The 16,644-nt window shown below is 36.9% G+C and overlaps 1 protein-coding gene across 1 annotated transcript; it reads left to right on the plus strand.

The window, feature by feature from the left end:
* Positions 1 to 232: 232 nt before the first annotated feature.
* On the plus strand, positions 233 to 5,488 carry LOC131793550 (uncharacterized). Its single transcript, XM_066170185.1, has 7 exons — positions 233 to 535; positions 866 to 980; positions 1,619 to 1,741; positions 2,155 to 2,271; positions 3,406 to 3,457; positions 3,928 to 4,054; positions 4,970 to 5,488. Exons 1-7 carry the CDS (start codon positions 233 to 235, stop codon positions 5,486 to 5,488), a joined length of 1,356 nt encoding a protein of 451 aa, XP_066026282.1.
* The last annotated feature ends 11,156 nt before the right edge of the window (positions 5,489 to 16,644 follow it).

Below are 16,644 nucleotides of genomic sequence, written 5' to 3' on the forward strand. Positions count from 1 at the left end.
GGCGAAACAGAAATGAAATCATTTTCAATTTAATAATAGGGAATTTTTGCCGTGTTTACATACTCTCATAATAACACCTGAGACACTGTCGAGGGTTTGTATATCCCTTTTCTTGTAGAAATAAAATAGACGAAGAAAAAAATTCAAGTCTAACACAACTGATGATGAAATGTCACCTACCAAGTTTTCCGAAATTCTAAACATATCATCATAAGCAATAACGTTACGTATAATGTATTATAATTGCCATTTCAAAGACGTCTGCATCGCAGACCAGTGTCGCAGTTTGGAGTTTGTGCCTGAGAAAGCATTTGACGGGAAACGCCTCATAAACCACACAATTCGCACCGTGGAAATTACAGTTTCCGGGTTCTGCGAAAACTTGTGTTATATGGTGCCCGACTGTGTCAGCATTAATCTTTATACAAGGGGAGATGGAAATGGAAACTATCAATGTGAACTGAACAATGCTACTCATGAAGGACACGAAGAAAAGTTGATAGACCAAGAGATGTATTTTTATCACGCAGCTGAGGTAAATGTAACTTTCAATTTAAGAGTCAGATTGGTTTATTTTGTTTTTCTTTTAAGAACTCTCAGTCTCGTGTTCACCTTTAGTTGCGAACTTGAGTTGTTTTTACTCTTTCAAGACATTAGCGGTAATATTTCCTCTGTGCTCTTCACCAAAATCTCCTCAAAGACAAAGCATTTAAAGTTATTGGAAAAATTTAGAAATAGAAGGACAACTCTGATAACAAGGATAACGATAGCGATATTGATAACCGTAGTGGTCTAGTAGAGGATGAAAATGATTATAATGATGATAATGATAATGAAAATTACAACGGTCTGTTTCTTCTGTCAGAGCAATTGTGTCCAAAATCCTTGTAAAAACAATGCCACTTGTCAAAGCGGATTTACCAAGAAAGGTTATCGGTGTCTGTGTACCGCTGGATTTGAGGGTCCGATTTGCCAAAGAGGTAAACACAACTTTTATGTTGATATCTTGAGAACTTCAGGTTAACAACAACGAGGAAAACCTTTAGCGTGCTGCTTGTTAATTGGGTCTCATAGAATAAAAGAGCTTTTCCTTTCCCCATGTAGCTTAAACCGTTCTTACTAGTCAGTAAAAACCGAAGGACAGCAAGCCTTTGTCACGGTTTTTTCACCAACACAACTCAATAACGAAATTTTCGTTTTTGGTCATTTCTTCTGGTCATCTCCCTTCTCCTTATTCGTCTTCTCGTATCTTCTGAGCTGCACTGAAAGTGGAAAGAAACAGTGATAAAGTGCATTAACCACAAGCAATAAGGTAATAAGCCACCTGCGGAACTTTCCGCATTGAAATAAAAGAAAGATATGAATGTTTCGCAGCTCATCAGTACTGCTTATGACCTTCAAGGCGGCTGTTGATCGATTCATTTTGAAAAAATTGTGTAGTAATCATGAGAAAACTAAAACTACGTTTACCAAACCATACTAGGAACAGTATGTGAAGGAGGCCTACGCATTTATTGTGGTTTTCACAGTTGTTGGTGCTTCTATGCTTTTTTTTTTGCTTTTTTTTTGGTACGATAATTTTGTTTTCATTTATTTGTTAAGTTTTTTTTTGGTTCAGACATCAACGAATGTGTTCGTGGGATACACAAATGCAGCCCTGATGCGTTTTGCAACAATACCAAAGGTTCATACAATTGCACATGCAAAAATGGATTCACGGGAAATGGACGAGAATGTAAAGGTCAGCGTTGGATTTATTAGCAATTATGCAATGAAAAGATAAAGCTTACATTTGCACTTTTGCAATTTTACACAAGGAAGATATGAATGTTTCGCAGCTCATCAGTATGACCTTCAAGGCGGCTGTTGATCGATTCATTTTGAAAAAATTGTGTATTAATCATGAGAAAACTAAAACTACGTTTACCAAACCAGGAACAGTATGTGAAGGAGGCCTACGCATTTATTGTGGTTTTCACAGTTGTTGGTGCTTCTATGCTTTTTTTTTCTGTTTTTGTTTTTTTTTGGTACGATAATTTTGTTTTCATTTATTTGTTAATTTTTTTTTTGTTCAGACATCAATATCTGCTGCTATTATTTGTTCATTTATTCGTCTGTCTATTTTTTCAATCATTTTTATCATTTAATTTGAAGATATCAACGAGTGTCTTGAAATGTTACACACCTGCAGTCCTCATGCATTTTGCAATAACACCAAAGGGGCATACAATTGTACATGTAAACATGGACTTACTGGAAATGGACGAGAATGTAAAGGTAAACGTTGGGGTCGAAATATAGAGGAAAATCAGTTAGTGAAAAGTATAAGTAAGAATTTTGCTACATTAACGGTAGCACTGCCATTCCACAAGGCATTAAGACCTTTATAAACTATTTGAAGATAAACAGGTGCTACAAAGCAAACATTGCAGCGCAAATTTAAGAATCTTGTCACCATCATTATACTATTTAAGGTTACCAAAGGTATACGATAACCACTATTATTATACATTAGACTTATTATAAAATATCAGATGGGTTGATAGTGACCAATAAATATTTTATAGCGTGTGCACTTGACACAATAACCCAATATCCGTAACGGATATTGCAGTTATCATTTCGAGCTCAAAATCTACTTAGTTTCTAAGTAGAAAGACGTCCGTATAGTGTTTTAAAACGTTTGCAACTCAGATTTTTGAAAAATCTACGTAATAAGAAAATTATTGAATTCGGTTTTCGCATGAAATCACGATATATTAAACCTTTTGTATGTGTCTGCGTGATCTCCCTCGTCCTTTGGCTTCAGAAGACAACTCGGATCTCACTTTTGCTAATTCAAGATATCGTACTCAACCTTATCCACAAATTGCTTATTTTTTTTCTTCATCTCCTTTTTTTTCAGTTGGTAAGTACCTTTGAAACACATCCGTCGATGATTCTTAATCGTTTGAACGTACTCTTCGAGTAAAATCACAAAATACGAGCTGGCATCTGTTTCAGCTTAAACCGTTAATATTATTAGTGTGGAAACTAAATGCCCAATCATGAGTTTTTGATCTTTTTCGAAATAATTAATTATTTTTCAGACACAACTGGTAATAAACTTGGTAAGCCTTCAAATAAAGTAGAAAGTTTAAAAAACTGGATAAAAATATTTACTGTTTTATTAAGATAACAACAATGGATCCTCCCCTGACGCCGTTTCTTATCAATGATGTATTTGAAGAAAACATGCATGCTGCCAAACAAAGTGAATGAAACTGAGAACTCTTTTCAGCTACAAAGCAGAGCTTGGAACATGATAAAATTATTTTGTCAATCAGTTAGATTGCAGTCAATATAGTTTCCCAATGATGGATTAAGATGAAGCTAAAACAAATTTACAATTTCTTCTAATCAAAGGTATTTTTAAATTCGTTCCAGGAGGTTCCTCGTGTAAAGAAATTCATGGCATGTAAGTAGAATTAATTTTCGACATTATTTTCATGGTACATCAAATATTCCGCTTGCCCGCAATTAGTTTAAGCCCGTCACGTCACCGAATACAGCCCAATTTTCAAACCACATTCCATATACAAAGAGAGTCGTCCTTTAAACCTGGTTCATTTAAAAGGGGTGCATTACTGTCCTCAGAGAAGAAGAGAAAAATAACATTTGCCCTGGGACATCTATTTGATTCCAAGACAAATAACCAAGCATTGTTGTTATAAAAGGCTGTTGTTTATATTCCACAGATATTGACGTCTGAAGGATCAACTTTTCGTCTGCTTATTTGTCGAATCATTATTATTGTCGCTCAGTAACTTTCCCATTGTCATTTTCATTCCCACCATTGTAGCTATGACTTTTATAAGTTCAAGTTTTATTTAACCATCGTTATCTTCATTATTAGTTGTATTTGTTTTTTTCCTTTTGATTCAAAAGATCCAATGTGAGTGGTGTGGTTACCCTTCTTGTTGACTCCCAATCATTGTCCGTTTTCTGTCACATGGGAAATTTTGGGTGTGGAGATGGAGGATGGACACCAGTCATGAAGATTGACGGCAGAGAGGTGCATACGCTTATTAAATAATTATCTCGTGTATAAACCCGCTCTCTTTCAAAACGTTGCAAGTTAAAAACGTGCATGTAACTTATGTAAGCCTTTTGTTTTTCATCGAGAAGGTAATATATGAAGAACAGACCTCGTTCAAGACTTATTGTGTGTAGTGACTGTTGAAAAAGAATGAAAAAGAATACATAAATATATGCTAACATATTTTTCTTTAATATCATGTAACAGCTAGATAAGAAATACACATCATTAAGATCATAATTCGGTTAAAAGCTGTTCGTAACAAAGAATATATCGTATCTGAGTTAAAGTTCCACACTAGTTAATGGATATGTAGATATCACACTGACTTAAAGAGCTGTCATTGCTCATCCCCTATCCAGCGAGGGGAGGGGATAGGTAGAGGAGGGTTCTTGGAGGACTATAGAACATCTAGTGTCAATCAATGATTGCCAATGAGGAAAGATCATGGATCACAGGAATATTACAGAGTCTAATGTGGAGCGAGGGGGGATCAGGTTACTATTATCGTGACACAATCAAACTCTAATTTGTTTTTGTTATATATAAAAGAGATCAGAATTTCTTTATAGAAAAACGACTTCTATCATTCTTCATTCACCTCACAAATGGTTATCATTTCAATGACTCTTGACTGGCGTGCAAATGAACACACAGAAAAACTGCCTATAAGTAGATAGATAGGTCATGCACTGATCTACGGCGCCGAGTCCGTGTTGGAAAAAAATGACCTTAGTCTTCACGACACGATGGCGTAATCACCAAGGTAAATTTAACGGTAAAAAAAAATGAGTAATAGATCAATAAATGCAGATACACGACAGAACTTATACAGCAAATATCCATTAATTCGGAGTGAATTTAAAAAAATTAACTGCTCCTATATTTCAGACCACCTTCCATTATGATAAGCATTACTGGACAAATTACGAAGGATACAATATTCCCGGAGGAAAAACTGGGTTCGACGGACAAGAATCAAAGTTACCCACCTACTGGAACACATCCTTCTCCAAGATCTGTCTTGGTATGAAGATCGACCAACAGCTCAGGTTCATCGTCATCCACAAGCAAGCTGACTCTCTGTACTCACTGATTGCTGATGGCCAATACCACGCCACCCCACTGGGTCGTGAGAAGTGGAAAGAGTTGATTGGTTCCCAAGGCTCATTACAGAGAAAATGCAACAAAGAAGGGTTCAATGCCGTTTGTAGTTCGACAGGATTTTCTAAAGCCAGAATTGGCATTGTAAGCAACGGCAGGAATGAGTGTGACTCGTGCGATTCAAGGATCGGATTTGGCACGGGCGGGAGGCCTGACAATTTAAACACGTGCGGTAACGTGGCCGGTGTTTCTCCAGATAATGGATACAAAAAAATCAAGGCCATGGGATACATCTTGGTACAATAAATATGACTCAGTTTTCGCCAAAAAAAAAAACACTTATAATAAGTCTCATGTTCATTACACAGATTTTTCTTGTTTCAAGCGCAACCCCTCGGATAGGGACTTATGCTCCCCATAACTGTCGTTTTACCCTGGATCAATCTCGAGCCATTCTTTCTACTAAGTCTATGAAGATAAATTTGAGATACCAAGTTGAACATTCTTTCATGTAAAACGGCATATCAAACAGCATTCAAATATTCTAATAACAGAGGTGTCCAACTCGCTTACTATGTCGTAGAAATTATCATTGGCCAATAATATTTTCTATTATTATCCTCACATTTTAGAAGGAGGAAGAGGTGGACGGGTGAAAATCTCTCCCACTGCCTTTGGATTGTTATGTGTATCACTATAATCCTTAAAGGATCGAAATGGAAAGGAGCAGCTATACTTTCTGGCCTAAACGAAATTGAGACGATTCTTTAATAAAATAGACTAGTTTATTGCAGCTTCATCTTTCGTTGCCTTCAGTGAGATGTAGATGCACAGTTTTGGACTTCTCAGCTTAACTAAGTTCGGGCGGGGCACTTATCTGATAACTCCCTTGGACTTGCTGCTTAGATGTAACAATCTTCCATTACTAATCTTGTCTCTCCACCAAATCGCCCGTTTTACACAGCTGCCCTCTTTTCTAAGCTCTAAGCTCTTTCCTCTCTCCCACTTTGTTTACCCTTTCGTTGCAAATCTCCTACTGATTCTCAGAGCCTTATTTCCCGTTGCTGGTCACCATTTTCCCTTCCCTCACGGTCAGACTCTCTTTTAAAATGATGTTCTTCGAAATGAAAGCCACATACAATTTTCTTTTTATCGCTTTTCACTTTTTTCACTTTAGTTCTCTCCAGGGGACATAAACTTTTCAAACTAAATTTATGATACTTCTCCTGTCTGACTAATAACTGGTGCTTCGCAATCACTAAAATGAAAGAAAAAGTCGCTGCAAATTCTCATATTATTTTGTTTTGCTGATAACTTTTTTCAACGCCCAGCCTCGGTACGAGGTCAGCACACACATTTCACTTTTGACATAGACAGGTGACTTTTCTTCTGCCCTGATTTTTCTCCAGCTAAAAAACCTTCTCTGCTCTCTCAACCAATGACATGTCTCATCTATTTCAGCCTCCAGGCAGTTTGCTTATGGTAGCTTTGAAATCTCAATTAGCTCCATGCGATGTGTTCTTATATTCCAATAGGCTGTTGTAGTTTCATTTGTTTTGGTTTTTGACATCCCTCCCATCAACTGAAAAGCTCAAAGCCTTTCCTATCCTATTCTCAGAATCCATTGTCCTCTACAAGAATTAAACAATTAAAAAGTGGATAAACAAACACCTATTAAACCTTTGACCCCTAAAAGTGACAAGGATCTAATTTCTCTTACAATATCACCGCCGGATCAAACATTAAGATCACCTAAATCAAGGAACTGATCACCGACTAAAGCTCTGGATTGTTAAACTAATTCTCCTCCTTGGCTCCTTAGAAAACATGGAGAGCCGTGTAGAGAATATGCATCCTAACGTTAGGGCGGAAAAGGTTAAACTTGCAATAAATTGGCATCCCACCCAATTATGGATTTGAGGCAGAGTACGCGAAAACTCTATGGATTATCATTCTTTAGTCTGACAGGCCCCTGTGATAACCTTATTGTTGGTTTTCATATCTTTTACGTGGAAATTTTCGAGTAACCTTGTCAGGTTGGAGTATCAATAAAAACTTGACCAAAAAGGACCAAGAAACTTTAAGTTTCTGATGGCTGGCCTCTCGCTGAAAAAAACCACACATTGACCCTCACTTTCTCAAACAAAATAGTCGGGATACAAAAAATCACCTGTTTATATTGGCAATATATTAATATATAAAACATTTTGGATAAGCGCCTAAGCGCTTATGCGGGGAAATACTGTATACCGCAACTCTATACTAACATTTCACTAGTACCAATACAGGTTGATGAGTACGAAAGCGAATTTAAAATTGAATTCCTGGAAAAATTAAGATGACGAGTTAAGAGATTTCCTTAGAATTAAACACCCTGTTCAAATATCTGAGCGGCAAATTTAAGCCCCAGCAAAATTTTATCTTTTAATTTTCCACACCGCTCCTTGTCAAAGCGTTCAACAAGTGCTTTAAAGTACTTTCGTCGACTGCAGTAAAATGCGGATTTGTACCATCTTCAAGTTAGGAAATTACGTACCATACAATAATTTCATCTACCCGCCATAACGAATATCAGATAGAAATTAAAAAGGGAGGTAAATGGAGTCGGAGTCGCGCACAGTCTTCGGCGTGTAATCAGGATGAGTGACAACGGCTCAAATAAGGCACTTACGTTGGTATATATTGTGAGAACAGTCACAATGACCTAAATACTGTTTTTGTCAGTTGCTCAATGTGTATAAATTGAAGTAGCCTGGAAACTAGGGAAAAATCCCAAAGAAAGTTTAGTACAGAACATGCTGAAAAATGTTCATCATCAATTATACCTAACAAAAATTAGAAATAAACTTATTTGGTAAAATGCTCACGAGAAATACAAGCGTGGAAATACGCATGGAAAAAAATTAACCCAAACTTTTCGCAGGGAGAGAAGTGTTGGATTTAGTTATTTTGACTTATAATATTTCACACACCTGTAGTATTATTTCTTAAAAGTTTAATAACTATGGTACAGTAAAATTGGCAGAAAGCCTTTTCCCACATGCAGGCATAGCATTTTCAAAACGATCAAAGAACCTACTTCTGTAGGTCCCATGTACCCCTTATACTCCCTGGATCGCAGTGTAAGTTCTCCTTACTATCTGCTTTACATTTCTTTCAATGTTAGTTCTGAGAAGGTGGTGGTTAATTAAAGTTCGCCTTATCATAGGGTTGATAATTTTTTTAACCCTCATTACGTTTTGATAAATGAATTTATTATTTCTGTGTGGAGAAATTACTCATTTAATCTCTCTTTAGAGAGAAAAGGTGAAGAGGATAATGTAGGATTTTCTAGCATCCCAATTCAACACGAGTTGCACCGGTTTTTTTTTTTGTACTTCACCTAAGACTGGTCCATAAAATTCTAGACACCCTCTCAATCAATCAAATGCAGTAGCTTAAAACTTATCAAGGCTTGGAAGTGAGCATTTCCCTGCATAGAAGACAGTTTGCATGTGTTCAATTTAGAGTCCATTGCTTCTTTGGGTTATTATTATTCTTTGGTCTGACAGGCCCCTGTGAAAACCTTCTTCTTGGATTCTATTTTTTTTAGGTAGAAAGTCCTCGAAAGACTCTGGTTTTGATTTTAAAAACCCCAAGCAAAGGATGCAACTGATGGACTTAGATCAGACTTGATTTCACAGCCAATGATGATGCTCCCCATCTCCTTGCAAGGCCGTGAAGTAGTAATTTTGATGTAAACTCATGAGGTTGCAGTATTAATAAAAATTTCATCATAAAGGGCCTGCAAGGTGAAAGTTTCTCATGGCTGGCTTCTCGCTGATTAAAACTCACATTGACCCCAAAGCTGTCCCAATTTTCCAAAGAAATTAATAGGAATAAAAAAAACCACCTGTTCATAATGCCAATATATTAATAAATAAATAAAATTAAATAAGCGCCCGGGCGCTTCTTCAAGGAAATAGCGTATACCGCAGTTCCATACCAACGTTGGACTTGAACCAATACTAGTTGATGAGTGCGAAAGCAAATTGAAAAGTGAATTCATAAAAAAAATGAAGATGATGAGTTTAGGGATTTTCTTATAATTGAACATTTTGTACAAATATCTAAACGGCAAGTTTAAGCCTCAGCAAAATTTATCTTTTAATTCACCTCACCGCTCCTTGCCAAAGCGTTCTAAAAGCGTTTGAAACACTTTTGTCGAATGCAGTAAAACGCTTATTTCTACCATCACCAAGTTAGGACATTACGCACCATACTATAATTTCACCTACCCGTCATGATGAATATCAGATGGAATCACTAAGTCAACAGTGAAGTAATTCTTGAACTAGCTTGTGAGGAATTAAGTGGAAAAGAGAAGTAAATGGAGTCGGATCCGCAGTTTTGGCCGTGTAATCAGGATGAGTGACGGCTCAGACAAGGCACCTATGTTGCGACAGCTTGACAGCTTGCAAACAGTCGACTTGACAAAAATAGCTTTGAACAACAGTTTACTTCGAAATTAATCATAAATTATTGTTGGAGGTCTTGTAAGTACGCCTAACTCCATTCTGTCAAAGGAAGACTGAAGAGTCCTCAAAATAGTTATTACTTTATGGCAAATGATGAAAAACTTATTATGACCCTAAATATAAACTTGACGAAGAAATACGTTCCTAATTACCGTCGGCCCTAAAATGTAACCATCAGCCGTCAAAGACTCCAAAAATTGAATTGTCAACCTTCAAAATAGGAAAAAATTAAACGTCAGCCGTCAAAGCTCCCCCACCCCTCCCTCACCCATTGAGAGGACTTTTTGGTTTTTTTCTGTGACAAAATATATTCTTTGATAAGTGCTCCAAACCTCACGGAAAGGCATCACAATGCATTCGAATTTTCAATTTTTTCGAGGGAGGAGGAGGCCTCTGCAATTTCATTAGAAACCCATATCGCCAAGGCTCTGTTTTGTTTTCCTTTTAGTCCCTTTTATTTATAATTAAGTTAGGAAAAAACTAACTCTTCAGAAGGCCGCAACAATTGGCTAGAACCTAATAAAGAACCAATGAACCCCAAGTTCTCTTAGACAGCTGGCAGCTGGAAGTCTACTGTATGACCCAATTGCGCAACGTTTCGTTGTAAAGTAAAAACAGATTCGAGTTACTACAGTACATACAATTTGAGAGCGACTTAAATGTGAAACTTAAAGCGCAAGCAAAGCTAAACTTCACCAAGTGCCTCAGCCATTCATCATGTCTGCTGATTTCAAGCACCATCTCATTTTCGTTCTCTTGCCTTCTTTTTTCACAGCAGCTAACTGTTCTCCAAGTAAATGTTTTATCGTATCTTTTGTTTCGTTCACATCTTTCTTAAATTTTCTCCTTATTCCATTATTACCCCTAGATCCCTTCCGCCCTAGATGAAGCGAGCCCTTCTACTATAGTAGAAATGAAAACTAATAAGGCGCACAACGTTTTTCCATATGCCGTTTTTCCCAAAACGTCATGACGAAGATTTATGATCGATGATACCCATGCTATATCATTGCACAAAAATTTCACCGGAAAATCTTCATAGCAGTGTGTTTTGTGAAAATACATTTTATAAGTCGCATTTCCACACACTTTCATGGGGCATCTGTTTTGAACCACTCTTTGTTTGCATTGTCTGCTGAATATTATTTTTTATTCTCGTCCTTGTTTCAATTTGTTCAATCCTTTCTTAGTCGCGTAATTTCTTAAAATGAACTATAATATTTTACCATGATTCTCGTTTTCTTCATGATTATTCGATCTTTCCCATTTAAGACAACAAAAATATGACCTCAAGAGACACGAAGACGTTTAATCAAATTCAATTGCGCGAGAGAGCAAACTTCCCGCGTGCTTCATGCCTCGATGAACGCTCGCTGACGTATAAACCAATTGTTCATTGATGAACTTCCCAAGTACTGCATATCTCGATGAACGCACCGCTGACGTATGAACCAATTTTTTTATAACATTTTCAACCCGATGGAATTTTTTTTCTCGAGGGATTTGTGTGCTGACGCCATGAGCGTGCACAATACGGATATGAAGCACTCTTGCACAATTGAATTTGATTACACAAATTTACTAGCTATGTTATAATGAAGATATGTAAAATGGTTTCCGTGTTTACATAGCCTGATGTAAACACGCGGGAGGTTGGGAGAACACGAGATAAGCGTAGGAAACCACGACGCGAAGCGGAGTGGTTTCCAGCTTATCGAGTGTTAGTACGGCAATTCGACAAGTGATTTACGCAAGGTCACGCAGAAATGGAATTCTATAATGCAATACCTTTACCTGATAACAATATACATCCAAAAATAAATTTTAACTCGGATTACCTAAGAAAATGCGGGTTTAAGGAAATACGATGCAGAAAACTAGGAAATCTAGTTCAGAAGAAGGGTATTTCAATGATTGATTGTGTGTCTTCAACCGTCCCAAATTATGAAGTCATTGCAGCTCAACTTAAATCATGTATCCCATACATTTCAGCCGACGCCATTCAAACTGCTCTTTAAATTGTTTGACGCAAAGCTCTTTGTGTGCTTTTTCCATGTGAACTGAGTCTAGAGGGACATAAATGTCACAAACAAAAATGTGGGATTAAAATGTGGGGCTAGCCTAGTTTTTAAAAATTGGACCTTGACGCCATGTTTTATGGTAAAGACAAAACTGTCTATGGCCAGGACTATTTAAGGTTGCACCTATGAGTACAATTTTTCCACTTACAGCAAATGTGTGTGTGTTCTGTTTTGCTTTTTTAACTGATGTGAGAGCTTTTCAGACATTGATCATCACAAACGTATGAGCTAAAGAAGGGAAACGTCAATTTGCTTAAAATTACAAGGTCCAGTGGTCTTCAACTCTTCCTCATGACTCTCGCGAAAATTCTTTTCAAAAATGCAAAAGTGATATTTAGATTAGGGCAAACTAGAGCGGATTTGCAAAAATGTTTAAGAATATGGCGTGAATATTTCGAAAGTTAGTACTAAAGGTAAAACTTCTAAAAGGATGGGCCCCATTTCCAGCCGTTTATTTTTGTTTGGGCGTGAGAACAAATGTAGCAGTATGAACATAACTAGGCATTCGTGGCTTAAAAAGCATCTTCATAACTTTTGCCAAATAGTAGAAATGCAGTACTCTTATTCCTTTGCCGACACAAACTGTCCACAAATTGCCACTTCCAACTGTTTTTTTTTTTTCCGGAGATTCCGGCTCTCGACTTAACCAGTCAAATTGTACTTTAAGAAGATTCTCTTAAGAAAATCTACAGTTTATATCCGTTCATTAGAAAGAGAAAATCCGAACTGTCAAATTCAAGCTCGTCCTATTTCACTTACTTAGTGAGGTGTTAATTTAGAATTATTATTAACTGTCTCAAAAACACAACCGTTCCACGAAAGAAAAAAATCGAATTGTCAAATTCAAGCTCGTCCTATTTTACCTACTTAGCGAGGTGTTAATTTAGAATTATAATTAGCTGTCTCAAAGACACAACCGCTAGACGAAAGAGAAAAGCGGAACTGTCAAATTCCAGCTCGTCTAGTTAAATGACATAGTGAGATGTTGATTTAGAATTATAATTAGCTGTCAGAAAAACACAACACAGCGGTAAAATATCTTCCAATCATTATAGTTTTGGTTAATTAACACCTTTTTCAATTGGACTACCATCTTTTAAGCTGAGTAAACAACACCAGGATAGACTTTCATACAAGCGTTAATTCGACTGTTATCCTTTGTAACAGTAATGAGAGTTTTATTAAAGACAGTTAGGTTTGTTTATTACACATGACGTGATCACATGACATGCTGACCAACAGAATTTCTGAAACTATAAGCTTTCCATATCCTTCTGTTTTGAATGTGAACTTAGTGTTTCGTCTCGGCTAAGAGACTCATGCCGCTCACTAAACACCTTTTAGGATAGTCTACGCAACAATCTCAATGGTCTGTAATGGCTTGTAATCTATTACAATATTTGCAACCATCTCCCTTAGCCATCATAATATTTGCCTTCCATGAAACCACAGGTAAACATCTCGAGAGATGAAATTATTTGTAAAATGTAAAATTCTCCAATTAATTTTATAACTTTCGATTCTAATTCGTTGCATTAGCTGGTGTTTGGTTTCACTTTTTCTACCAGCAAAAGAGGGAAACAAATTAGCATGAAACATCACACTATATATCAAGCCGGATATTATTTTAAATGTTTAGTATGTCACTCAAGAATATTGTGGTCCATAACAGCATAAAATAATTCATGATGGAAACAATTTTGCAGAAAGGAGGGCCAGTTCATTGCGTTCCGTGCAAATTATCAGAAGAAACTGCAAGAATTCTTTCAGAGTGTATGCGTGTTGTTTTGGAAATAACACCGAAACATATTTTTGCTTGTTTGTGTGTCCTTGTAAGCTACACGGAATGTCTGTAAGGACCAGGGTATCAATTTTTAATTTTGATCTTCTCCACACTGTGCGTGGCTCTTGGCCTGATTCAACGATAATTATCGAGGAGTCGCCATCCAGTCACCTTTGTTTACTTTGTAGTAGTTCCAAGTTATTATTGCAATTTTTATATATATGTAATTCTTAATATTTAGTATAGTAGGTCCACATCAGCCCTTTGGCTGCCTTTCACACAACCTACTTATCAAATAAAGAATGTATGTATGTATGTATGTATGTAAGTCAAGGAAGCGTTACCACACGGATCATGTTTATGCGACGTTTTAGGACAAATTGGGATTCATTTTCCATTCAGTTCTTATAGAAACCTAAAATCTTCAGCATAGAAGATAGACAAACAAAGTTTAGATGGTCAAAGTGATATCTCGAGCGCAATTGAGCAAACACGCGGATTTGCGTTGTTTTAAAGATGTTAGTAGATGAAAGTTAGAGAGATACCTGTGGTTTTGAGGCAAACGGCGACCTCGTTGGTGTAAGTACTATGCACTGATATGCTTTTTCGGCCCGATTTACGCCTGTATTTTTAGAATTCTTTCTTAAAAACTGGGTGGTCTAACCAAAAATAAACTTTGGCTTGTAGCGACATAACTATTTTTGAAACATGCCCTGACCCCTTTTCATGGGCAAAAAAAAGAAAAAAAAGAAAAAGGAAATCTTTACTTTCGACGGAAAGTCGAGAGGACCGCTGTCAGCGAGAGCGGCACTCAGTGTATGGTTGTGACTTATATAGCATTCAGTAAGACAAAATATACTAAATCCTATCTAATTAATTAGTTATTTAGTTTTTTTTCCGTCTCTTTCTTCGCGTGTTATCCGCCCTTTGCGCTGCCTCACGTTTGCCTCTGATCGACTGAAAAACAGAAGGAAATACTTCTTTTCTGCAGATTATCATAGTTGAGACTAGAGCCGTCTCGCGGTCTTATAGTTTACTGAGTCGCATTGAAATAAAAGTGTAGTAGTTTAGTAGTTTAACTTTCCAAATTTTAAAAGAAAAATGATATTAATTGTGCAGCGTAAAAGAGAGAGCGCTTTTTAGGGAAGCGTTTGCAGGAAAGACTGAAAAGATATTATAACATTTATGTACACGCCCCTAAGATCAAATTCGCATTTAAGAAAAAGGTGTGGTATTTACTAACTTCTTTAATATGCATTACCTTAGCAGTTTTTGGGAAGAGTTGTGATTGAATAAGTAACGGAACAAAATATTTGCTAAATTATAAAAAGAGTACCTCATTAAAAAATTGTAACAGATGTATTTAGCTATCCGCTGAAAATGCTCCATTGTCCCGATCATCAGAAAACAACACTGCGGACCACCGAGTAACAGACGTTAGACGAGGTCTGTTTTCTATAGATGAGTTCCGTTATTTGAATGTGCCTCGAGTTGGAATATTCTCGGTGCACGACGACTTTGAGTGTACCATGAGATGCCTTCAACATCCTTCTTGTATTTCTGTGAACTTGGCCCTCGAAATAAGACTGTGGTGCGAGTTATTGTCATCTGACAAGTACAGCAACCCCAAGGAATTCAGACAAAACGAAAGCTCATATCACTATCATATCGTGGTAAGGACTCTCTTCTGTCTTTTTTCATATTTTAAGGCAGCCTGTCCGGGAAAACACTTTATATGATATTAATTGCAGCCATGATTAAGGAAGCGTCATCCAAGATGAATGATCAGTAACTTCTTTTGGGATTAAAATAATTACCTGTGCCTTCTTCCGGAGTGAACGTTCGTCTTCCTTCAAGACTGAATGAGTTGTGCTTTTTCCGATTATCATTTCACTCGCTCTCTCGCTAATTCGCTTACTTCTCTATTCACTCATTTTATTTGTTCATCCCTTCATATTCTTAGGTGTGCCAACCACGACCTAACTCCACAGAAAAACAATCTTTGAATCGAATGGCCATTGTATAAGTTTCTCTTAAGTGAATATTGCAAAAGCAGCTCATTAGTGACTTTTCAACACCCTTGCATAGTACGCTGTTTGGGTTAAGTCGTGTTATACTGAGCGTGAAAGTTCTTTTTTATCTCTCTCTTTCTTCGCAAGAACATGTGTGCTGACAATCCTTGCGCGAACAACGCCACTTGTCGAAGCAGTTTTACAGACAAACTTTATCAGTGTCTATGTCCTCCTGGATACAAAGGTCCGAGGTGCCAAATAGGTAAACAAAAAAATCCTTTATATCGTTCAAGTGAGATCTTCAATTCAATTATTAAGAAGCATTCAAGTCGAACACTAACTACATGAACATGTGTCATTTACACCGTCATTTCTAAGCAACAACAAAAAAAAAAAAAAAAACCAAAGAGAGAATGAAAGAGAGAGACACACAGAGGAAAGTAAACTTACATGCTTTTTTCTTAAATCTGAAACTGGCGTCTAAGACTTGAAAAGTAATTCTAATTGTGGGTAAGTGAAGTGGATTAAAATATAACTACAATGAACCTACATACGAATACATTTGATTTAGTACTAATGAGATTGAAAAGAAAAGAAAATGATTACCTGCAATTCCACCTGACCCACTAATTCATCTGTTTGTTTCCTTCGCTTCCTGTTTCTTTTGTTGCCTTCAGACATCGATGAGTGTGCCAAAGGGATTCACAATTGCAGTCCCCATGCCTTTTGCAACAATACAAAGGGTCTTACTACTGCGCATGCAAGCCCGGATTCACTGGGAATGGCCGAGGATGCAAAGGTACATGCAAACGTTGACTTTTGTACACATTAAGTTAAGAGGGGTTCCTATGAAAGAACTTTCTGATGAAAATGTCAACGCACTGCAGTAGCCATAACGCGTAACGCAAAGCACATAGCAAACAGAGCATGAATTCACAAATATATGAAATCAGACAACTCTTATGATAAGAGAGAAGAGTGATTCGTGGGTTGATACCATGAAATTTGAACAGGAAAAAGAGCAGAATGATTAATCACTCTTCAAACACAAGTTACTTTAGTTACTTGG

The sequence above is a fragment of the Pocillopora verrucosa genome, chromosome 7, assembly GCF_036669915.1.
Source record: "Pocillopora verrucosa isolate sample1 chromosome 7, ASM3666991v2, whole genome shotgun sequence".
NCBI lineage: Eukaryota > Metazoa > Cnidaria > Anthozoa > Scleractinia > Pocilloporidae > Pocillopora > Pocillopora verrucosa.

What these genes read in the sequence shown, in the direction of transcription:
- LOC131793550 (XM_066170185.1), top strand. Translation starts at nt 233, where the DNA reads ATGTATTATAATTGCCATTTCAAAGACGTCTGCATCGCAGACCAGTGT. An exon ending in ATTTTTATCACGCAGCTGAG is followed by an intron (nt 536 to 865) that starts GTAAATGTAACT and finishes TTCTTCTGTCAG; the next exon opens with AGCAATTGTGTCCAAAATCC. An exon ending in TACTGGAAATGGACGAGAAT is followed by an intron (nt 2,272 to 3,405) that starts GTAAAGGTAAAC and finishes TTCTAATCAAAG; the next exon opens with GTATTTTTAAATTCGTTCCA.